At 35.6% G+C, this 25,639-nt stretch overlaps 1 protein-coding gene across 7 annotated transcripts in view; it reads right to left on the reverse strand.

Annotated features, from left to right (window-relative positions):
• ARHGAP5 (Rho GTPase activating protein 5) overlaps positions 1-25,639 on the reverse strand; it is a 105,279-nt gene that overhangs the window by 21,605 nt on the left and 58,035 nt on the right. For 3 of the 7 annotated variants that reach the window (XM_027568974.2, XM_027568973.2, XM_027568972.2), the window contains exon 3: positions 12,934-13,081. In XM_027568974.2, the coding sequence (XP_027424775.1) occupies positions 12,934-13,081 (148 nt within the window). Of the gene's footprint in view, positions 1-408; positions 425-887; positions 904-3,350; positions 3,439-12,933; positions 13,082-25,639 lie in introns of those variants that run through there. The other 4 variants (XM_027568977.2, XM_027568976.2, XR_003515567.2 and 1 more) reach the window with 4 other exon arrangements.

Below are 25,639 nucleotides of genomic sequence, written 5' to 3' on the forward strand. Positions count from 1 at the left end.
TTCTCTGACAAATAAATAAGATCTTTAAAAAAAAAAAAGGATGAATTAACATCAGTGCAGTAAGAATCTTCTGGCAGTGTTAAATAACATTTTAGGCAAAGGTTATTACAGGAATAATAAAGATAAAGGCAGTGTTTTCTTTTCTATTTTCAGTATTTTCTTAATCAAAACAGTATCTTAAAATTTCATTGGGGGTGGAAAAGATTAATGGTTATTATTACAATTCAAATTTACTGAATTAAAACATGTCACTAGGGCACCTGGGTGGCTCAATCGGTTAAGCGGCTGCCTTTGGCTCAGGTCACGATCCCAGGGTCCTGAGATAGAGCCCTGAAGTCGGGCTCCCTGCTCAGCCAGGAGTGTGCTTCTCCCTCTCCCTTTGCCCCTCCTCCAGCTTGTGCTCTCTCTCTCAAATGAATATAATCTTAAAAAAAATAAAAATAAAACATGTCACTGTATTTCCCAGCCACAAAATCTTTAATATTTGAGAAAGAGAACAATAGCTCTCCAATCTTTCATTTTGTTACTTTCCTTACTATAATGATTAAAAGTTCATAAAGAAGGGGTGCCTGGCTGTCTCAATTGGTACAGCATGTGACTCGATCTCAGGGTCATGAGTTCGAGCCTCACGTTGGACATAGAGATTACTTAATAAATAAAAAAAATGAAGTTCATAAAAACATATTACATACATCATTTTCATACATCATGTTCAAAATAACTGATGAGAGGCCTCACGTAAAAGATAAACAAGCTTTGAAAAGTGAAATGACTTTCTCAAGGTCACACATTGAATAAGCTAGGGTAATTAGTTTGTCACATTCAACAATGCCTATTTGTATTATGGTACATACGTTCTACCACTTCGGGTTGGGCATAGAAAATTCACGTCTAAACACTTTTCTGAAAAAATAAAAATACAACCATATAAAAATGTACATATAAAAGGATAACTGCCAGTATTGAATGTTTGGAGACTTATGTTCAGAAATACAAGATAACCGAATAAACCACAACTATAATGATGTTAGAATATGGTAAGTCATAAAAGGTAATTCCAAAGACAACTATCTTATTGCATGGAATGATGTTGCTCATATACTAAAATTATTATAAAACCATTTTTAATTATCCCCTTTTGAAAAAGCTATGTATGTTTAAAGGTGTATTATATATAGTAAAATATATATACAAAAAGAAAACCTTAACTCTTGATCATAATAAAATCACAACTGATTTTTCATTCTACCTCTTATGGACTTATTTGCGCCTTTCTTCTTTCTATAATGAAAGAGACAATTCCTTTCCTTAACAACAATAAAACAACTCTCATCAAACGTCACCTCTAAGCAGTAATGGTAAGTGGAGCTAGAATCCAATTGTGTGACCTCAGATCTGTTACTTAATTTCTCTGAGCCTGTTTCTACTTCTGTAAAACAGATACAGTAATTGTACATACAACTCATACAGGTGTGAAAATTACATGAATATACAAGTTATATTATACTAAAAATTATTGTACAAATAGTAAATATTCCATAAAAGCTGATTATTATATTAGCAAAGTATATTATTTCACCTGAGGAATAAAAAGATTAAGGGCCAGGGTCTCTTCAGACTTGCACATTTATTTTCCTGCAGGAATTTCATCATTAAACAAGAGATCTATGTACACATCATCTGGCTGTCAACCACAAAAATGACAGTTTCATGTTTCAATTTAACTTAACCAGAGATCATCTTACACATTGTGTATCACCTTCATCCATTATTATTAAAATGCAAAACCTGTGTTTTTATGATATTATAACTTAGTGCGGCTAAGCATAATGCAAATTATTCAGTTGCTAAACATTTAAATTATAAGTCTCACTGGAGCACATATGACTCCGTTTTCTCATCTTTTGCAATTATCATGCAGTCTTTGTGTTTGTATGAAAAAGAATAAATGTTAACTGTAGTTTGGAAAATAAAGACTGAAATATTATTCATGTATAACTAATGTCACACGGACAAATATTCAGTTATTATGAAAAAACTGTTTAAACATTTATTAAGTAAGGACTTACTACAGCCATGGATTTTAGGACCTAGGGGTCCTACTCTCATGAAGATTATATCTAAGGCAATGATGTAAAAACAAATGACGACAACAATAACAAAAAAGCATTACTTAAGACTGAATGACTAGCTACTTAAAGAAGATAATGTTCCTGCTAACAGATAAAAATACATTTCAGAGCCAGAAACCATAAAAAGTATTATTAATATACCAGAAAACCTCAAGGAATTTCTGCTAGACACAACATACTAAATTAAAGAAATTCTTTAGGAGACTAACTCATAATTCCTGGTTTCTCTGGTTTTGAAGGTGTGCTATCTTCAGAATCTATCTAGGCATTCCTGGGTTAGAGTCTCTGCAATTTTTTCCCCTATATTTTATAGTTTTTCAATTTCCTGCTTTGTGGGCAGTGCACCTCCTGCTGCTGATAATCTTATTTTGCTCTTCCAATTTGCCAATGATGTGGACAAATTTGAACTTTTGTACACTGCTGGTGGAAATATGAAATGGTGAATCCACTGTAGAAAATAATTTGACAGCTCCGCAAAAAAAGATAAACAGAATTACCACACGACTCAACATTCAACTCCTGGGTATGTACACCAAAGAACTGAAAACAGGTATTCAAAACAAATGTTTGGATATGAATGTTCACAGCAGCAGTGTTTACAACTGCCAAAGGGTGGGAACAAACTAAATGTCCACCAATTTATCAATGAATAAACAAAATGTTGTAAATCCATACAATTACACATGGTACAACACAGATGAACACTATGCAAAGTGACAGATGCCAGACAAAAGGTTACGTATTGTATGATTCCATATATATGAAGTATTCAGGATAAGTAAATACACAGAGACAAAAAGCAGGCTGGTGGTTGCCAGAGTCTTGGGCCAAGGCAGGAAAAGGGAAAGGACTAACTACTTAATGGGTATAGTTTCCTTTACGGTGATAAAAATCTTTGGAACTAGATAAGGTGGTGGTTGCACAACACTGTACATGCACTACATGTCACTGAACTGTACATTTTCACATGGCTAAATTTTACATCATATGAATTTTATCTCAACAAAAATGTTTTTAGAAGTATCATTCTAAGTCACCTGACTTCATATTCAGTGCTGATAATGATGCTTCCTTATTAAAATTTTTCTCCTCTCTGGTGTTTTTGAGCCTACTCTTTTGTATAGCCTATTTGCACTGAACTTTTCTTCTCACTCTGTATATTCACCCTCAATTTCATCAACACATAGCTTACATTAATATCTATATAATGACAATTACCAAATCTTAAGATTAACCATTTTCCAAAGATCCATAGCCATACATTCAATGAAGTCTTGGGGCTTTTGTATGGATAATCCACAGGCACCTAAAGATTTAACATATACATAATATGAATCCATTATCAAAATGCCATTTCTGCTTTTCATACTTCAATTTCTGTTTTCATTAATGGTATACCTACATTTACCCTACCAGCAATATGAGGGGCATTTTCGAGTCCTCCTTCAACCTCATTATCTATCAGGTTTATCAGACTAATTCCTGAGAGAAGCCTATCATTCCCCTTCTTTTCAATGTCTCTCCTCCACATTGCCTCTTTTTGCCTACCTTAAACTTATACTAATACTTGAAGGTTCATTTCCCAACTTTACCTTAGCACAACTATTATACAGTACTATTATACAAATTGCTATTCGGACATCTGATTCCACCATGAAGGCCTTAACTGCTATGGAAACTGCCCTCCTATAGTAAAAAACTAAAAACTGGAGTAATTATATAAAAAAGTTTTCAGACACTGAACAACAGTGATCTATGGGGGAAAAGAAGCAAATTAAGTTAAACTGTCTGAATTACAGAATTTAGTGCCTGGAAACAGTTTTTAGACAGTAGTGCAGAGAGGTGGAATCACAAGAGAGCACAATGGTCTACCAGAGTAGAGAAGGTAGGAGATAGGAGTTCAGAAAGGATGAGGTCAAAATTTGTGGGGCGGAATACCAAAAAGGAGGGAGTGTTACACAGAGAAAAGAGCCTCAGAGATGTGCAGAAACGTCCCTGAAATCTTTGGTTGAATACTCCACGTGTATGAGAGGAAATTTCCTCGGTCCAGGGCAGAGAATAGTTCAAATTCTATTCTCAAAGACCTTTTAATAACAGGGCTTTGGGTCAAGTCCGTACTACATAAACAATAAAATAAAAGCTGCTCTGGGGCACCTGGGTGGCTCAGTCGTTGAGCCATCTGCCTTCGGCTCAGGTCATGATCCTGGGGTCCTGGGATCGGGCCCCGCATCGGGCTCCCTTCTCCACGGGAAGTCTGCTTCTCCCTCTCCCACTCCCCCTGTTTGTGTTCCTGCTCTATCTCTCTCTGTCAAATAAATAAAATCTTTTAGAATAAAAGCTGCTCTGGATCCACCAAAACAAACTTACATACAGGCCTAGAAAGTAGCAAAGTGATTCACAAATAATTAATACATGACAAAACAAATTGAACACTCTTTAAAAGAACACTAGAAAACTCACCACCTACTAATGTAAAATTGAAAATGTCTGACATCAAATCAAAACCATCAAAAAAGCAGAAAAGTTACTCATAATTAGGAGATCAACAGAAATAGATCTAGAAATGAAATATGGCAGAATAGTAAAAAAGGACTTTAGAACAGTTATTACAATTTTTTAAGTATACTCACAGATGTAAAGGAAAATACCAAATTATGCGTAGAAAAATGACACACAAATAAAAGAGACTTAAATGGAACTTCTGGATTTGATGGTATAGAAAAAAAAATCAGTGAAATAGAAGATACAGTAATAGATATACAGTGTAATCTAAATGGTACACACACAAAAAAAAGGCTTAACAAACCACACAGCCTTAGTGAGCTGTGGGATAAATTCAAGATGTCTAACACACATGTAGTTGGAGCCTACAAGCAGAAGTACGGTGAGTAAGGGGGGGGGGGGGGAAGATATTTCAAGAAATAATGGCCCCAAATTTTACAAATTTGAAAATTATAAACCAAAAAGATGCAAGAAGCTCCAGCAACCTCAAGCACAAGCATTTTTTTTTTTAAAAGCACACACTAAGGAACATTTTAAACAAAACTGCTAAAAAACAGAATAACTTTAAAAGCATCTGGGAGTTGAGGGAGAAAGGAGAACATATCACATACAGAGGATAAATAAATCGTGCTTAGACAATGGAGAGCTACATGCAAAAGAATCAAGCTGTAACCTTTTCTTGCACCACAGACAAAAAAACTCAAATGGATCACAGACCTAAATGTAAGAGCACTAGGACCATGAAATTCTTAGAAGAATATACAGGAATAAATCTTTGTGACCTTGGATTGGGCAAAACCTTCTTAGACATGATACTATGAACACAGTGAAAAAAAATCTTAAAAAACTGGGCATCATCAAAATTTCCAACTTTTGTGCTTCAAAAGCACAAAACATCAAGGAATGTTTTTTAGGAAAAAATTTCTGCAAATCATACTTAAATTTAACTTGTATTCAGAATATATAAAGAGCCTTTAAACTTAACAGTAAGATAAATAACTATTTAAAAATGGGCAGGGGCCCCTGGATCGCTAAGTCAGTTACGTGTCTGACTTCAGCTCAGGTCATGATCTCACGGTCCTGGGATCGGTCCTGTGATCGTGCCCTACGAGCGGTCTATCTTCAGTGGGGAGTCTGCTTGAGGAAAATATGCGTAACATCATTTGTCTTCAAGGAAATGAAATCAAAGCCATATGAGCTATCATTCCACATCCACTAGGGTGGTTATAATAAAAAAAAAAAAGGAAAGTATTAGCAAAGATATGGAGAAACTGGAACTCCTATATATTGCTGGTGGGAATGTAAAATGGTACAGGTACTTTGGACAACAGTCTGGTGGTTTCTAAAGAATTTAAACATAGTCTACCATATGATCTATCAAATCCATACCTAGGTACATACTCAAGTGAAAAACACGTCCACACAAAAACTTATACAAGAATTCACAGAAGCAATAGTCACAATAGTCAAAAAGTATAAATGACACAAGTGTTCACCAATGGAAAATTACTCAGCAATAAAAATGAAGTACTGATAGATGCTATAATATGAATGAGCTTTGAAAATGTTACATTAAAGAAGCCAGTCACAGAATACCAGTACAGTTAACTCAATAGAGACAGAGAGTTAAGGGTGGGTGGGTGTGGGTAATAGGAAGTGACAGCTTAAGGAGTATGGGGTCCCTTTGAGGTTAATGAAAACACTCCAAAAATAGGTTGTACTGATGGCTGCACAACTCTGTGAAGATACTAAACACCACTGGATTGTACATTTTAAATTGGTGAATTGTAGAATATGTGAATTATATTTTAGTAAAGCCATTATATAAAAAGATTTATAAATCTTTCTTTTGAAAGAAATTCTCTCTCAAAAATAATTATCTGTTTAAAGCAAAAATTATAAACATGTATTATGATGTTTAAAGCATACTGTAGAATTATAAGTCAATGGAACAGAACAAAACACCCAGAAATAAACCCACAATCATATGGTCAATTTAACTTCAACAAAGCAGGAAGGAATATCAAATGGGAAAAACAGTCTCTTCAAATGGTGCTGGAAAAACTGATCAGCTACATGCAAAAGAATGAAACCGGACCACTTTCTTATACCACATTCAAAAATAAACTTGAAATGGATTAAAGATCTAAATGTGAAACCTGAAACCATGAAAATTCTAGGAGAGAGCACAGGTAATAATAATGTCTCTGACATCGGCTGTAGCAACTTTTTTCTAGATATGTCTCCTCAGGCAAGGGAAATAAAAGCAAAAATAAACTAGTGGGACTTCATCAAAATAAAAAGTTTCTGGGGCGCCTGGGTGGCTCAGTCGTTAAGCGTCTGCCTTCGGCTCAGGTCATGATCCCGGGGTCCTGGGATCAAGCCCTGCATTGGGCTCCCTGCTCCACGGGAAGCCTGCTTCTCCCTCTCCCACTCCCCCTGCTTGTGTTCCCTCTCTCCCTGTGCCTCTCTGTCAAATAAATAAATAAAATATTTAAAAATAAATAAATAAAATGAAATAAAAATAAAGTTTCTGCACAGTAAAGGAAACAGCAGCAAAATTGTTCTGAAAGGCAAGCTACAGAATATGAGAAAATATTTGCAAATGACATATCTGATAAAGGCTTAGTATTTAAAATATATAAAGAACTTACACAACTCAACACCCCAAAAAACAAATAATCCAGTTAAAAAATGGGCAGAGGACATAAACAGACATTTCTCTAAAGAAGACATACAGATGGCCAACAGGCACACAAAAAGATGTTCATCATCACTAATCACCAGGGAAATGCAAATCAGAACTATAATGAGGTATTACCTTGTATCTGTTAGAATGGCTAAAATCAAAAACACAAGAAACAAAAAGTATTCATGAGGATGTGGAGAAAAAGGAACCCATGTGCACTGTTGGTGGGAATGATAACTGGTACAGCCACCCTGGAACAGTATGGAGGTTCCTCAAAAAGTTAAAAATAGTACTACTACCCTATAATCCTCAACTGTACTACTGGGTACCCAAAAAATACAAAAACACAAATTCAAAGGGGTACATGACCCCAACACTTACTGCAGCATTATTTATAATAGCCAAATTATGGAAGCAGCCCAAGCGTCCACTGACATAAAGAAGTAGTGATACAGATGTAAAATGGAATATTATTCAGCCATAAAAAAGAATGAAATTTTGCCATATGCAACACATGGACAGAGTTAAATGTTAGGCAAAATAAGTCAGAGAAAGACAAATAGCATATGATTTCACTTATATGTGGAATTTAAGAAACAAATGAGCAAAGGGGGAAAAAAAAAGGGAGAGAGACAAACCAAGAAACAAACTCTTCACTATAGAAAACAAATTGATGGTTACCAGAGGGGAGGTAGGTGGGGGGATGGGTAAAATAAGTGATGGGGATTAAGTAGTACAGCACTCGTCCTGAAGAGCACTGGGTGATGTATGGAATGGCTGAATCACTATATCGTACACCTGAAACTAATATAACGCTGTATGTTAACTATACTGAAATTTTTTAAAAATTGCAGTATTAAAATGTACAACAACAGAACAAGGGATGGAAGGTTAAATATACTGTTACTAGGTTCTAAATTATAGATTATAGTGGTGTAATATTTGACAATGAGCTGTGATTAAAGATATGTATTTCAAATACTAGCATATCACTAAAAAGACCTAAGACAGATATAACTGATAACCCAAATTTGGGTTAAAACATAATTTTTTAAATATTCAATTAATCCAAAAGATGGCAGGAAAAGAAGAAAAACGGAGTAATAATCACATGGACAAAAACAAAAACAAGATGGGAAATTTAAAACCTACCATATTGATAATTAAAAACCAATGATCTAAGGGGTGCCTGGGTGGCTCAGTCAGTTAAACGTCTGACTTCAGCTCAGGTCATGATCCCAGAGTCCTGGGATCAAGCCCCGCATTGGGCTCCCTGCTCAGTGGAGAGCCTGCTTCTCTCTCTCCCTCTGCCTGCCACTCTGCCTACTTGTGCTCTGTCAAATAAATGAATAAAAAAAATCTTTAAAAAAAAATCCAGTGATCTAATAAACACTCCAATGAACAGAAATGAATTATCAAACCCAATGATATGCTGCTTACAAGAAGCTAAATTAAATATAAAGATACAAATAGGTTATAAGGATGGAAAAGATATACCACACAAACATTACTCAAGGAAAATACCATTGGCTATGCTAATATTACACAAATTAGACTTAAGAAGGAATACTATAAAGCATAAAGAGAATGCTTTATAATTATAGCTCAGTTTATAAAGCAGACATAATCCTAAATGTACATGCAACTAAAAGAATTTCAAAACACATGAAGCAAAACATAACAGAATTGAAAAGGAGAAAGACATATATAATCATGATGGCAGATATCAAAAGTATTCTATAAGTAATTTAAAAAAAAGGTCAACAAAAAAAAATCAGGAAGGATCTGAGACCTCTTAAAGAATGTCATGTGACCTAACTCCCATTTACAGAACCCTTCACCCAACAGCTTAATAAAACATTTTGTTCAAGGTCCCATGGAACATTCTTCAAAACAGAGTATATTCTGGGCTATAAAACAATCTAAATAAACTTACAGTGAAATCAAACTGCTTGTTTTCCAACTGCTATAGAATTAAACTAGAAATGACTAACAGAAAGATATCTGGAAAATATTTAGAAATAAAATACTTCTGGGAAGCCTCTGTGGCTCAGTCAGTGAACTGTCTGCCTTCAGCTCAGGTCATCGAGCCCCACATCGGGCTCCTTGCTTGGTGGGGAGCCTGCTTCTTCCTCTCCCTCTGCCTACTGCTCCCCCTGCTTGTGCTCTCTAATAAATAATAAATAAAATCTTTAAAAAAAAAAAAGAAATAAAAGAGGCGCCTGGGTGCCTCAGTCGTTAAGCGTCTGCCTTTGGCTCAGGTCATGATCCCAGGGTCCTGGGATTGAGCCCCCACATCGGGCTCCCTGCTCTGTGGGAAACCAGCTTCTCCCTCTCCCCTTGCTTGTGCTCCCTCTCTCACTGTCTCTCTCTGTCAAATAAATAAATAAAATACTTCTAAAATAACCAATGGGGTTAAATTAAAAAGAAATCAAAAGGGAAATTACAAAGTATTCCAAACTGAATGCAAATGTAAACATATCAAAATCTGTGGTATACAGCTAGAACAATTCTTAAGGGAAAATAGTTAACATTAAATGTTATAGTAAAGATTGGTCAAAATCATTAACCTAGGCTTCTACTTTAAGACACTATAAAGCCAAATGAAGCAGGAAAAAAAGGGAATTAAAAGAATTCAGTGAATTAAAAATCAGACAAAATATAGGAAACAAAAATCAATAAAACCAAAAGTTGGTTCTTTGAGAAGATCAATAATATTGATAAATATCTCATGAGAGGGAAAAAAAAGACACAAATTAGTGATACACAATCAAAAGAGAAGACATCACTACAGATGCTATAGGCATTAAAACACTGATAAGGAATTTTATAAACAAGCTTATGCCACCTTGGATGAAATGGATAAACTCCTTGAAAGACACACAAAAAACCAATGCTTACTCAAGAAATAAAAAATCTGTAAAGCCCTGTATCTACTTAAAAATTTTTAATCCATAGTTAAAAACCTCCTCATAAATAAAACTCCAGGTCCAAACAGTTTCACTGGTGAATTGTACTAAAATTCAAGAAAAGAAATATTACCAATTCTGTACAAACTTTTTAGAAAATAGACTCAAGTCTGTGATGCCAGTTTTACTGATACCAAAACCAGACAGAGACACTGCAAGGAAAGAAAACTATAGACCAATATCCCTCAGGAAGCAGAAATCCTTAACATTTCAATAAACTGAATGCAGCAATATATAAAAAAGACAAAACATTATGCCCAAGTGGTATTTATCACAGGGATGCAAGTTTAGTTTAACATTTGAAGATCAATTAATTTACTATATAAACAGACTTTAAAAAGAACCATATGATCACCTCAACAGATGAAGAAAAAAATCACATGACAAAACTGACATCCATTTTGGATACAAGGAAACAAGAATAGAAGGGAATTTCTCAACCTGATAAACAGCATCTACAAAAACCCCCAACAGCTAGCTATCATTATACTTCATGATGAAACACTGGATGCTTTTTGGGTGATGAAAATGTTATCTTGACTGTGGTGGTGTTTAAATGACTAGTTATCAAAACTCACTGCACAATTAAAATTGGTGAGTTTCACTTTATGTAAATCATCAATGAAGTTGAATTTTAAAACTACCATAATGGCTTCTTCAAGGTTGTTTAAAAAGTTTAGTCCTTTAAGGCCTGTTGACTGATTATAACAGTAAAAGTACTGTTCATTTACACCACTATGTCTATGGATCTCGAAACAACAAAGTATGACTCTTAGATAGTAAGTATCTGATATATATTTACATTATAAGTAAAACCTTCAAAAGATGGTTGTGCTACTAGTGTATATTGAGAATTCAATACTGAACTCAAGCAACTGAGAATTTTCTGCTAAAACTCATCAGCATTAATGAGTAAAATCAAATACACTACCACTACCACCACAAAAGAACTGGGCTTTAATCTTCTGTATGTTCTTATGGTCTTATGGTACCTCAGTACACTTCTAACAAAGCACTTAAATGTATAAATTACCTGTCAGTTAACTGAATTAATTCAAATTATGCTAAGAATTGGGGTAGAATTTCATTTTACCTTACACTTGGAATTCATTTTCCTCATACTAAATCACTCAACATGAAAATATTCAGGAAATGGGAATTTTAATTATAAAAATAAATGTACAAAACACATTACTTTATTATTTTCTAATAACTAAAGAAAAATACTTCCTGATTTCTCAGTCATATCCATAAAGCCAAATTATTTTACTAAAGCAAATGAGAATTCTTTAAGCTCAAAGCAGAAAGGTAATATTTTAAGGACCTTTGCACTTCTATGCTAAAGACGGATAGAAATATAGACAAGAAATCTGGCTAAAACACACTTTCCTGAAGGAAAAAAACAAACGATTAAGAGTATATCCAGAGGTGCCTGGGTGGCTCAGTCGTTAAGTGTCTGCCTTCAGCTCAGGTCACGATCCCAGGGTCCTGGCATCGGGCCCCACATCAGGCTCCCTGCTCGGCGGGAAGCCTGCTTCTCCCTCACCCACTCACTCCCTCTGCTTGCGTTCCCTCTCTCACTGTGTCTCTCTCTGGCAAATAAATAAAATCTTAAAAAAAAAAAAAGAAGAGTATATCCAAATGTAGGCTCTATAAATCAACACTTATTAACAGAACAGGGAAGATATAGGCTATTTCAACTATAATACTAGTGGATAATAGTTAATTGTCCCATATTCTACTCCTTTATTAAAATTTAAAGTCGGTACTTCTCACCAAAAAGACAACCCAATAGGTATAGAACTGTACATCCAAGTAAAAGTGAGCTAGACATTTTAGAGAGGACAGATATCCTAGTTTTGTCTTTTAAACAATGTTTATTTACCACAGAAGATCATGAACAAATAAAGTTAAGATGGAATTAGTTCATGTTTTCAAACCATTACATTTTGTAGTCCATTCAATTACTGAGGTTTCATGATTAACTCATGTTTTTAAATGCACATAAACATGATAATATTCTACCTTTATTCCTCAATTTTTACTAGTCCAGCCCTCAGATAATAGTTTACATTGGACAAAGTAAACATAACATAGGCTGGTTTTCAAAATAATGAGGCTATCTGCACACTCCTTAAAAATACAACTCAAACCATATAAAACACATCAAGATAGTGCTGCTGAATAAACAGTAACATCTCAAACAAGCAGCCTTTCATACATTTATAAATACTGCTATGGAATTTAAAAATTCATGCGTAAAATGGGTAATAAAAAGGTACTAGACTTAAAAAATTGAAAACTTTCAAATTATCTATTTAAAATCATAGCTATGGTTAAATAGTAGCATAATTTAATAATCAAGTTATTCTAATTCCAGAATAAAGGAAGTAACATTTTAGCATTCGACATATCCATTTATCAAAGAGAAGTCCAACAAAAGCATTAATGGCTAACAACAAAGCTTATCAAATATCTGATAGTTATGTCTAGAGTTAATACTCAAGACAATCAATCCTAAGGAGAACTATACACCTCTTTCAAAACTTAGCTTTTATGAATCATGAACATTTGACAAACTGTTGGTATAGCAAAAGTGAACTTTTAAATTAAATCTCTTGCAATAATACTTCTATCCTACCTGTATCTTCAATAAATTCCACACATTTTTCAACAAATAGTGGTATGGGCTTCTCAGCTGTAACCAGATCCTGGAGGGGCATCCCAAAGTAATTACTTTCCCAATTTCTACGTGTTGGTGGATTGAAGTTCTTAGTTTTCTTTTTCTGCTATAAGAAAACATATTCAAGTTAAAACTATTAATTTTCTTCAGAATAACATTAGTACTCAGCAATGTAAATACACATATTTTGCATCAAAAGAAGTATTTAAAAGCCACATCCAACCTAAATGACCACCAATATGGGAATCCCATTAAATTCTGCTAGAAACAACAACTTGAGCAATGGAAAGAAACAAACTGTGAACAGAGAAAAAAACGGACTAAAATGTTCCTTTTGGAAAATAATAGGAAACTAGATAGATAGGGGAAGTAGAAAAGATCATTTTTCAATGCCAACTCAAAGGAAAAGCTGGGAGTAAGCAATGCTCAATTCAGTTTATGTGTAGTCTACTAATTCTATTTGGTCTTTGGGGCAGGTCCAAGTGAGGTTTTTGTGCACAGCTATATTTATAAGAACATAATATAGCTTTAATTATTGATTATACAATGAAACTATGTAACTTCACGAATTCAGTCCCATCATTTGTCCCTTATTTTCCCAATTTCTTCCTATCTACTGACTCTATTCCTTAAATGTTAAGATAGGTTTCTTATGTAATAGATAAAACAGTTTCACAACAGTAAAAACAAAATGAAATACTAATTTTCAGAGTTTAACTTCAATCTAGCACTGGGAGAAAATGGGTTCTTAACCAGGGAGTGAACATCTCAAAAACCTAAGGAGGTACTGAATTCAACTGCTGAGGAGATTCTGAGTCAATTTTTCTGGAGTAGGATATTTTAAGCATTTCCAAAGATAATTCTATTATGCATTCCTAGTTGAGAATCTCTGCAATATAGGAAGATGAGTAAATATTCAAAAATTCAAAGATGTTAAGCATTTTTATTGTTCCCTTTTCAGTTTATCTACAAATTTATTTTCTCTGATAAATCACAAAGTTATTCAAATTTGTCACTGAGTATCATTACTGACTTGTAAATAGGATAAAAGTATACCATTTCTTTTCAGAAAAGGGGGGGAATAGGAGAGGGAGGACAGGAGAGCTTCCTATGCCTAAAGTAATACTCATCTTAATTTCCCATTCTTTCTGGAGGAGTCTCTCCTTTGGATAGATCCCCCAATGTATTCTTCCAAGTCTCGGCTATCTTGAATAATTAACTAAATCCTTTCTTCATTTCAATTTCAGGATGCTCCACCTAGCAAACTTCCAGAGCTCATGAAATCCAACTTCTAAATGCTCTCAATGATATGGATTATATACAACCCTGATATGTACAGATCACATATAACACAACTAGGTCTCTGGAACGTTGCCAACAAAGCACTAGAATGTTTGATCTGGCTCAAGACCTAAACCCACCAAGTCAAGTAGTGTGGATCCTTACTCCTTAAATAATCCTTCCACTACCACCACCACCACCACCAAACCGGAATATGCAAGGAAGTGGAAATGAAGACACTTAGGTAGGATAGTGGCTGAGTCCTCTTTCTCAGGAACATTAAGGTGCTTTCTAGCCTGCAAACTACCAGCTGCAAAATTTGATTAGAAAACTGAAAACTGAGGCAAAGATGGATGTTGTTTTGTTAAAGAGATAATACAGCAATGAAAAAGATTACACTTAGATAGATTAATGAAAAGAGCAATGCCTGGCCTATGACAGAAGAAGCAACAGGAATGAAATGATAAAAAGATCTTAATAGATCTTTGCCACCTAAAGAACATAGTTACAAGAAAAGTAAGCTAGCTGGTCCTAAATGTTCCAGTCAACTTTTTTAAAATTTTATTTTATTATGTTATGTTAATCACCATACATCATTAGTTTTTGATGTAGTGTTCCATGATTCATTGTTTGCGCATAACACCCAGTGTTCCATTCAATCCGTGCCCTCTTTAAAACCCATCACCAGGCGAACCCCTCCCCTCTAGAACCCTCAGTTTGTTCCTCAGAGTCCACAGTCTCTCATGGTTCGTCTCCCCCTCCGATTCCCACCCTCCCTTCATTTTTCCCTTCCTACTATCTTCTTTTAACTCTTAAGAAATGTTTTTTTAATACTGCCTTTTAGGAATCAATCTAAACTCTCAGATGACTCTGAAAACATCCCACCCTTATCCTTGGGATCATAGGAAAGAGGAAAAAAAGATGTGTAACCTTTTATCTAGTAAGCACTGAATACCTGACTAAAATTGGGAGGGTGAAGACAAGGAAATAAAATAAGAAAGATTCTCTGGCTTATGCTCAGGGAACATCTCCCAAGGTCTATAAAATTACAAGGGCAAATTATTTAATTCTGTGGTTATACCAAGATTCAGGGCTAGCAATCTAAGGTAATGAAAGGCTAAGTGCCTTGTAGTATGGAATTTCTGGCAAACTCTAAAGGGATAATTTACTAACCAAGAACTGCCCTGAAAGCTCAAGTTATAATTCATATATATTTGGAGGAGAAAAAAAAAAGTTCTGTGATTTTATTAATTTTTCTACTAACTGGCACTGATATGAAAGAATATTTTTTTTTTAAAGATTTTATTTATTTATTTGACAGAGACAACAAGAGAGGGAACACAAGCAAGAGGAGTGGATAGGGAGAAGCAGGCTTCCTGAGGAGCAGGGAGCCCGGTGTGGGGCTCTATCCCAGGACCCAAGGATCATGACCTGAGCCAAAGGCAGACACTTAACTGAGCCACCCAGGTGCCCCTATAAAAGAATATTCTATGCAGAGGAAGTTTTGGATTAGACATTCCTGTATTAGCTTTTATGATGAATAAAATGTATATAATCTCTTTTTTCTAATAGTGACAGTTCTTAATCATCAGAATTCAGGGAGTTCTTTTAAAATATGTGGATTTTTGAAAAACTCTACATAATTCTGATATACATCCCTTATTTAGGAGTTGCTGGTCTATAGCTATACATTTATACCAATTCAAAATGAATTTTTTAAGTTAAACTAAGATTAGATGATTACAACTGCTATAAAATACCATCAAGATCCTCTGAAATGCAAGAAAGGATGAGGAGTATGGTTATTTGGTAATTATTTCCATAACTTTTGAAGAAGCATTGTCAGAAATGACAGCCCCCAATTAAATAATTATGCCAGCAGGACAACATCTGATTTATGATAACCCAACTTTTGATTCATACTTCAGTCACACTATCTTTATTTCTGCTTAAATGCAAATGCCCAGTCTTATTTTTCTGGCTGTTCAGGCAAATCTCATGTCATGTCAGCTGCAAATGAATATCCACAGTAAAATAAGCATCCCGTTCACAAATAATGTATACAGTGTTATCACTTAAGTGTTCAGCAGACATTAAAAAACTACTATTAGTATAAGAAAACAGGATCAGGAAAAGGTATGTAAATAGCTTTCTAGAAACTGCCCTCCCAATCCAGTAATATCAGCAATACAAGGGAGGGCATCTAAGCAACATCCTCAAATAAAATACTGTAATCAGTAACACTGAAAAAACATACCTCAACTGCTTCTTTCGTATCGAACAAATTGAAGAAAAAGAGCAGTTAAGGAGACTTTCAAAGAGCCAATCCAGGAAACAAGAAAATTTGGTATTCTCTCAAAGAAATGAGACAACAAGAAGCAAAATGTAAAGAAACTGGAGGAAAAAAATCCATTAAAGAAATCAAAATCTCTTCAGTAAGATTCCATATAACTGTAAAGATCAGAATAAAGTGAAAAAGATCACTACCCTGTTAACAACTGTAATCTTAATCCCTGTCTTCTAGCTCCTGTCCAGTATTCCCAATACCTTTTACTGCTGTTTCTACCTACAACACCACATTCTTTACTTATGTATTATTATTATTATTTTTGTTATTATTACTTGGTGTCTCCTACTACAATTTAAGCTCCACACAAGGGCAGGGATTTTTATCTGCTTTGTTCATCAACATATGCCAAAGATCTGGAACACTGCCTGTAAAAAAGAGCAAAGAACAAAAGTATTTGAGGTCTCTTGAAATAACGAACGCCAATATGTAGATTAAATGATCTCATGTACTAGAAAAGATAACGAACAGGAATGAACCATCAAGTTACAGACCTATCATATTCAACTCAGTAAGCTTCAAACAATCTTAGAAGCATCCAGGCAGAAGAAATCAAGAACAAACAGTAGAGGGAAAGTATCAGGGTAGCTTTAAAGTTCTCAGGAAAACTGGAAAGTCAGAAGATTCATCTATAGAGATATTCTCCCATTCTGTCGGCTGTCTTGGTTTTGTCGACTGTTTTCTCTGCTGTGCAAAAGCCTTTTATCTTTATGAAGTCCCAATAGTTCATTTTTGCCTGTTTCCCTTGCCTCTGGAGATGTGTCTAGCAAGAAGTTGTTGCAGCCGGGCGCCTGGGTGGCTCAGTTGGTTGAGCTACTGCCTTCGGCTCAGGTCATGATCCTGGAGTCCCGGGATCGAGTCCTGCATTGGGTTCCCTGCTCAGCGGGGAGTCTGCTTCTCCCTCTGACCCTCTTCCCTCTCATGCTCTCTATCTCTCATTCTCTCTCAAATAAATAAAATCTTTAAAAAAAAAAAAAAAAGAAGTTGTTGCAGCCAAGGTCAGGTTGCTGACTGTGTTCTCCTCTAGGACTCTGATGGATTCCTATCTCACATTTAGGTCTTTCAACCATTTTGAGTCTATTTTTGTGTATGGTGTAAGGAAATGGTCCAGTTTCATTCTTCTGCATGTGGCTGTCCAATTTTCCCAACACCATTTGTTGAAGAGACTGTCTTTTTTTCCACTGGGTATTTTCTCCTGCTTTGTCCAAGATTAGTTGACCATAGAGTTAAGGGTCCACTTCTGGGCTCTCTATTCTGTGCCACTGATCTATGTGTCTGTTTTTGTGCCAGTACCATACTATCTTGATGATTACAGCTTTGTAATAGAGCTTGAAGTGTGTAACTGTGATGCCACCAGCTTTGGTTTTCTTTTTCAACATTCCTTTGGCTATTTGGGGTCTTTTCTGGTTCTATACAAATTTTAGTATTATTTGTTCTGGCTCTGAAAAAAGTTGATGGTATTTTGATAGGGATTGCACTGAATATATAGATTGCTCTAGGTAGCATAGACATTATAACACTATTTTTTCTTCCGATCCATCAGCATGGAACGTTTTTCCATTTGTGTCTTCCTCAATTTCTTTCATGAATGTTCTATAGTTTTCTGAGTACAGATCTTTTGCCTCTTTGGTTAGGTTTACTTCTCCTAGGTATCTTATGGTTTTGGGTGCAATTGTACATGGGATCAACCCCTCATATTCTTTCTTCTGTCTCATTGTTAGTGTATAGAAATGCAACTGATTTCTGTGCATTGGTTTCTGTGCATCCTGCCACTTTGCTGAATTCCTGTATGAGTTCTAGCAATTTTGGGGTGGAGTCTTTTGGGTTTTCCACAGAGTATCATGTCATCTGCAAAGAGTAAAGAGTTTAACCTCGTCTTTGCCGATTCAGATGCCTTTTATTTCTTTCTTTTTGTTGTCTGATTGCTGAGGCTAGGACTTCTAGTACTATGTTGAAGAACAGTGGTGAGAGTGGACATCCCTGCCATGTTCCTGGAGAAAATCTCTGTTTTTCCCCATTGAGTATGATATTCGCTCTGGGCTTTTGTATATGGCTTTTATGATATTAAGGTATGTTCCCTCTATCCTTACACTGTGAAGAGTTCTAATCAGAAAAGGATGCAGTACTTTGTCAAATGCTTTTTCTGCATCTATTGAGAGGATTGTGTTGTTCTTGTCCTTTCTTTTATTAAAGTAGGATATCATATTGATAGATTTGTGGATGTTGAACCACTCTTACAGGCCAGAAATAAATTCCACTTGGTCATGGTGAATAATCCTTTTCATGTACTGTTGGATCCTATTGGCTAGTATCTTGGTGAGAATTTTTGAATCCATGTTCATCGGGGATATTGGTCTGTAATTCTTTTTGGTGGGGTCTTTGGTTTTGGGATCAAGGTAATGCTGGCCTCATAGAAAGAGTTTATAAGTTTTCCTTCCATTTTGATTTTTTTGAAAAAGCTTTAGAAGAATAGGTATTAATTCTTTAAATGTTTGGTAGAATTCCCCTGGGAAACCATCTGGCCCTGGACTCGTTTGTTGGGAGATTTTTGATTACTGCTTCAATTTCCTTGCTGGTCATGGGTCTGTTCAGGTTTTCTATTTCTGTTTCAGTTTTGGTAGTTTATACGTTTCTAGGAATGCATCCGTTTCTTCCAGATTGCCTAATTTGTTGGCATATAGTTGCTCATAATATGTTATTATTGTTTGTATTTCTTCCATGTATTTCACTGATTTCTGCTCTAATCTTATCTCTGTTCTCCTGCTGGGTTTAGGTTTTATTTGCTGTTCTTTCTCCAGCCTCTTTAGGTATAAGGTTAGGTTGTGTATTTGAGACCTTTCTTGTTTCTTGAGAAAGGCTTCTGTTGCTACATACTTTCCTCTTAGGACTGCCTTTGCTGCATCCCAAAGATTTTGAACAGTTTTGCTTTCATTTTCATTTGTTTCCATAAATTTTTAAAATTCTTCTTTAATTTCCTGGTTGACCCACTCATTCTTTAGGAGGATGCTCTTTAGCATCCATGTATTTGAGTTCTTTCCAACTTTCCTCTTGTGAGTGAGTTCTAGTTTCAAAGCACTGTGGCCCGAAAATATGCAGGGAATGACCCCAATCTTTTGGTACTGGCTGAGACCTAATTTGTGACCCAGGATGTGATCCATTCTGGAGAATGTTCCATGGGCACTAGAGAAGAATGTGTATTCTGTTGCTTTGGGATGGAATGTTGTGAATACATCTGTGAAGTCCATCTGGTCTAGTGTGTCATTCAAAGCCCTTGTTTCCTTGTCGATCTTCTGTTTAGATGATCTGTCCATTGCAGTGAGGGGAGTGTTATAGTCCCCTACTAGTACTGTATTATTATTGATGTGTTTAATTTTGTTATTAATTGGCTTATGTAATTGGCTGCTAGGGGAATAAATATTTACACCTGTTAGATCTTCTTGTTGGAAAGACCCTTTAATTATGATATAGTGTCCTTCTTCATCTCTTATTAGTGTTTTTGATTTAAAATCTAGTTTGTCTGATATAAGGATCGCCACCCCAGTTTTTTTTTCAGATTTTACTTATTTATTTGAGAGAGAGAGAGAATGAGAGAGAGAGAGAGCACGAGAGGGAAGAGGGTCAGAAGGAGAAGCAGACTCCCCACTGAGCAGGGAGCCCGATGTGGGACTCGATCCCGGACTGCAGGATCATGAACTGAGCTGAAGGCAGTCGCTCAACCGAGCCACCCAGGCGCCAGCTTTCTTTTGACGTCCACTGGCACAATAAATGGTTTTCCACCCCCATCACTTTCAATCTGGAGGTGTCTTTGGTTCTAAAATGAGTCTCTTGGGAGACAGCATATCTTGCTTTTCTGTCCAATATGATACCGTGTGTCTTTGATTGGGGCATTTAGCCCATTTACATTCAGAGTAATTATTGAAAGATATGAATTTAGTGCCATTGTATTACCTGTAAAGTGACTGTTTCTGTATTTTGTCTCTGTTTCTTTTTGGTCTATGTTACTTTTGGGCTCTCTCTTTGCTTAAAGGATCCCTTTTTAGTATTTCTTACAGGGCTGGTTTAATGATCACAAATTCTTTTAGTTTCTGTTTGTCCCAGAAGCTTTTGAACTCTCCTATTTTGAATGACATCCTAGCTGGATATAGTATTCTTGGCTGCATATTCTCATTTAGCACTCTGATTATATTATGCCAGTCCCTTCTGGCCTGCCAGGTCTCTGTGGATAGGTCTTCTGCCAGTCTAATGTTTCTACCCTTGTAGGTTATGGACCTCTTGTCCCGAGCTGCTCTCAGGATTTTCTTTGTCTCTGGGATTTGCAAGATTCACTATAATATAATGTCTATGTCAGTGTTGACCTATTTTTATTGATTTGGGGGGGGTTCTCTCTGCCTCCTGGACTTAAATGCCTGTTTCCTTCCCTAGACTAGGTAAGTTCTCTGCTATAATTTGCTCCAACTACCTTCTGACCCCCCTCTCTCTTTCCTCTTCTTCTGGGATCCCAATTATTCTAATCATGTTTCACCTTATAGTATCACTTATCTCTTGAATTCTCCTCCTGTGATCTAGTAGTTATCTTTTTCTCAGCTTCTTTATTGTCCATCGTTTTGTCTTCTGTATCACTAATTCTCTCTTCTGTCTCATTTATCCTAGCAGTTAGAGCCTCCATTTTTTACTGTATCTCATTAATCGCCTTTTTTATTTCGACTTGATTAGATTTCAGTTCTTTTATTTCTCCAGAAAGGGATTCTCCAATGTCTTCTCCGCTTTTTTCAAGCCCAGCTAGTATCTTTATAATTGTTACTCTGAACTCTAGTTCTGACATCTTACTTACATCCATACTGATTACGTCCCTGGCAGTCAGTACTGCCTCTTGTTCTCTTTGAGTTTTTCCGTCTTGTCATTCTTACATTAAGTGGTCATTTTTCTTGTAGAGTTGCAGTTATTCTTTTCTTAGGTCTCTGGTTGTGTTCAGAATGATTTGATAGCTATCTAGCTGAATTCCTGGTACCAGACGAAACTAAGGTCTCCTACTCCTGTAGGAGTGCACTATGTGCATAGCATCATGCTAGGTATTGTGCATAGCATCATGCTAGGTATTGTGCATGATCAAAAATCAGTGGAAGTAACGTTAATGTTCTCAAATATACTATGGAGGAAAAAAACTACCTGTCATTGAATTAACAGCACATATAAAAATAGTACGTGATTAAGTGTCAAAATAATTGGATGCGAGGCTTAAATCCAGACTTCAAAAGTTAGAACTTAAAAACGAAGAGAGGAGGTCAGGGATATTTCAGAATTTAGAAAGAATCTGGTCTGTATCTAAACATTTAGGTGCCTACCATATGACAGCATAAGCACTCAGAAATCACTAGAAACTGCATTTACTGCTTACTGTATATTAGGTACTTGGTAATATTATGTGTAAATCTTAACTGTCACAACAGTTCTGAGACTGCTACTATTCTGCATCTATTTTATATCTATTTCCATATACCTGTAATGTACAGGAATTAATAATGTGGGTAGAGAGGTATGTAAAGGCCATATTGCCAATGGGTTAGGGTAGGTCCCTAAGAAATTTGAACTCTATACAGGGGCTACAAAATATATTTTACAGGAACAGAGATTAGGCACTTTATTTTAGTATCCCTCAGAAAGCAACATAAAAGAATAGTATGAAGCAAGGGTAAACAGGAGACACAAAAACTTAAGTTATTGCACCACCTATGCTAGTGAAGCTGTGGAGAAACGACCCATCACACATTCCTAGTGGGAATCTAAAATGGTATACACACTCTGGAAAACAGTTTGGCAGTTTCTCATAACACTAAATATGCAAATACCAAATGACCCAGTAATTGCACTCTTGAGCATTTATTCCAGAGAAATGAAAACTTGTATTTATATAAAAATATGTACTTTATGGTTCAGAGCTACTTCATTCATAATAGCCCCAAACTAGAAACAACAGATGCCCTTCAACAGGTTAAATAACTGTGGTATATCCACACCATGAAATATTACTCAGCAAAAACAGGGGACAAACTAATGATTTATGGCAATAACTTGATTGAATCTCAAGGAAATTGTGCTGGGGGAAAAAAAGTCAATCTCAAAGTTGCGTATGGTATGATCCCATTTATATCACATTCTAGAACTGGCAAAATTATGAAATGACAAAATGGAAAACAAGTTAGTGGTTGCCAGGGGTTATGAATAATAGTAAGAAAGGGGAGGGTGTGGTTATAAAGACAACAGAAGAGCTATGTTAGTCAGAACTGTTTTGCATCTTGTAGTGGTCAATACACAAACCTACCCATGTGATTAACTGCATAGAACTACACACACACACACACACACACACACACACACACGTAAAACTGGGGAAATCTAAGTTAGATCTGTGAATCGTGTTAATGTCAATACCCTGGTTATGATATTGTACTACAGTTTTGCAAGATGTTACATTTGTGGGTAACCGGGCAAAGGGCATATGGGATCTTTTCGCATTATTTGACAAGAGCACGTCAATCTACAATTATCTCATATTAAAATTACTATTTAAAAAAAATCATCACAGGGAGCCTGGGTGGCTCAGTTGGTTAAGCAACTGCCTTCGGCTCAGGTCATGATCCTGGAGTCCCGGGATCGAGTCCCGCATTGGGCTCCCTGCTCAGCAGGGAGTCTGCTCCTCCCTCTGACTCCCCCCTCTCGCTCTATCCTATCTCATTCTCTCTCTCAAATAAATAAAATCTTTTTAAAAATAAATAAATAAATTTAAAAAATCATCACAATAATCCAAGTAAGAAGTTATGACAACTTTAACTAAAGACTGTGACAATGAAATGTATCAACGTATTTTAGAGCAGAATAAAGATCAGCCAAGTAAGATAAACAGCAATAGCATGTAGCTTTGGCCCACAGTAGTTCCTTCCTGAAAATACATTCTCATCCAATCATGATAAGGAGAGGGAAGTAAATTCTATGACCTATGAGGAAAATCCTGTCTTTCATAATGAGCAGGTACAAACATGTCTTATATGATTGACTTCTAGAATCTCACAGGAATTTCCCTAAAGACCACATTCTGTTACACAGGGTTTCTCAACTTCAGTATTATTGACATTTTGGGCTGTATAAGCCTTTGTTGTGGGAGATCACCTATGAATTGCTAAGATGTTTAGCAGAAACCCTGGCTTCTACCCAAGAGCTACCAGTAGCTACTTCCTACCCCAGTTGTGACAGCCAAAAATGTTTCCAGACATTGCCAGATGTTCCCTGGAGGGCAAAATTGACCCTGGTTGAGAACGATTGTGCTAGGCTAATAAAAACAAGGATAAAGAACTCAAGTTTGGGAGATAGCTACAGATAGATTTCTGGGAAGTCTGATAATTTTAACTTTAAAAAACGTCAATACATAACTCAAGACTGAGAAACATTACTGTAGGGAACACAAAGATGAATGATAATTTTAACTGCCCTCAAAAACCTAATAGTGTAGTAAGAAAAAACTTATTAAACTACAAAGTGATAAAACTACTACAAAGCAATTACTTTAGATGAGAGGAGTAAGTATTACATCAGAGCACACACTTATATCTGTATAAGAAAGAAGCCTTTAATGGGAGCCAGGACTCCATAAAAAGTCTATAAAAGCTACAGGTACTGACTGAGACTCCACACTTTGGAAATCAGGGATGTTATGAAGGTTTTCACGCCCTTTAAGCTAACACTAGGTGAAAAGAGGAAAGAGACAGTAACTGAGGGTAAATAAATGTGGTCTGGGTTCTTGTAAATACTAACAGACAAACTGGTTCTAGCACTGATTCATCTCTAAGATGCCATCTCCCTATAAAGCGTTTCAACATAAATTATCTACCTGACAGGTATTTTATTAACGTCATTATCAACTTCACCAACCAAAAAATAAACATGTAATCATCTAGAGAGGGTTCTAGCAAAACATCTAGCTATTGAAATGAATAATGGGTGGATTTACTCCCAGTCTCCCCAGATATATATTTTTAAGTATATTCAACATGAAAATGGCTTTTCTATTACACCCAGCACTTCATTCTTAAAACCACTGATCTTCCCTTTGCTTCACAACTAATCTGTTAAGTACTTTCTGTTACTCTAATGATTGCCAATCAAAGGATCAAGAGAAAGAAAAAAATTTTCAGCGTCTCTTCCTCCTTCCTCATTATCAACAGAGATTCTTAAGACAGAGTCCACAGCTTTAGCAAGTATATGAAACCCTTAAAACTCCAGTAAAATTTTGTGCATGTGCATTTTTCCAGGGAAAATACCCGAACCTTTCTTCAAATTTTCAAAGGCTAAGTACACTTCCCCTGAAGCTCAAAACAATTACTTTGTACAAAATATTCAAGGTGTACCTTCCATTTGGACAAAGTTAGATACAATCACAAGATCACTTTTGTCACACACTTATATTTTGTTCTAAAAATTGGAAATAACCAAAATTACTACTTTTAAAAAGCAGTACTTTTGGGGTTTCTCTTTTCACAGTCATAGATTAAGCCCTATTTACTTGAGGACTCTTTTACAACATCAGCTGAGATGACAAGAAAACATTATGGAGTTAGAAATCATAAAACTATACCTATTGTAGAAATAACTCTTCTAGGACTAAGTGGGACAATTTGTAGTATGCCAAATTTTGGAGTACATAAAATTGACAACCCTATAAAATTACCCGTAAGTCTTGGAATAGTAACAATTGTCCATTGATATAAAATTATAATAAGAATATTCTAAGTTACAGGATAGTGACTCCTTGATATATTAATATATTCTAACAATTATAATTAATGTGCTGCAGAAGAGTAATTTCAATATTTGTGGTATGTCAGTTTTTGCTAAACTATGCTGCTATGAAAGCTAAGAAAAAAAGTGTGAATAGAAAGCCATACCGAAAAAATTTACATTTGCTTTTAAGTTAGTGAAAACAAGCACACCATTTAAATTAAGCCCCATTAGAACAAAGGAGTAAAATAAATATACTTTAAAAAC

This window comes from Zalophus californianus, chromosome 6, assembly GCF_009762305.2.
Source record: "Zalophus californianus isolate mZalCal1 chromosome 6, mZalCal1.pri.v2, whole genome shotgun sequence".
Taxonomy (NCBI): Eukaryota; Metazoa; Chordata; class Mammalia; order Carnivora; family Otariidae; genus Zalophus; species Zalophus californianus.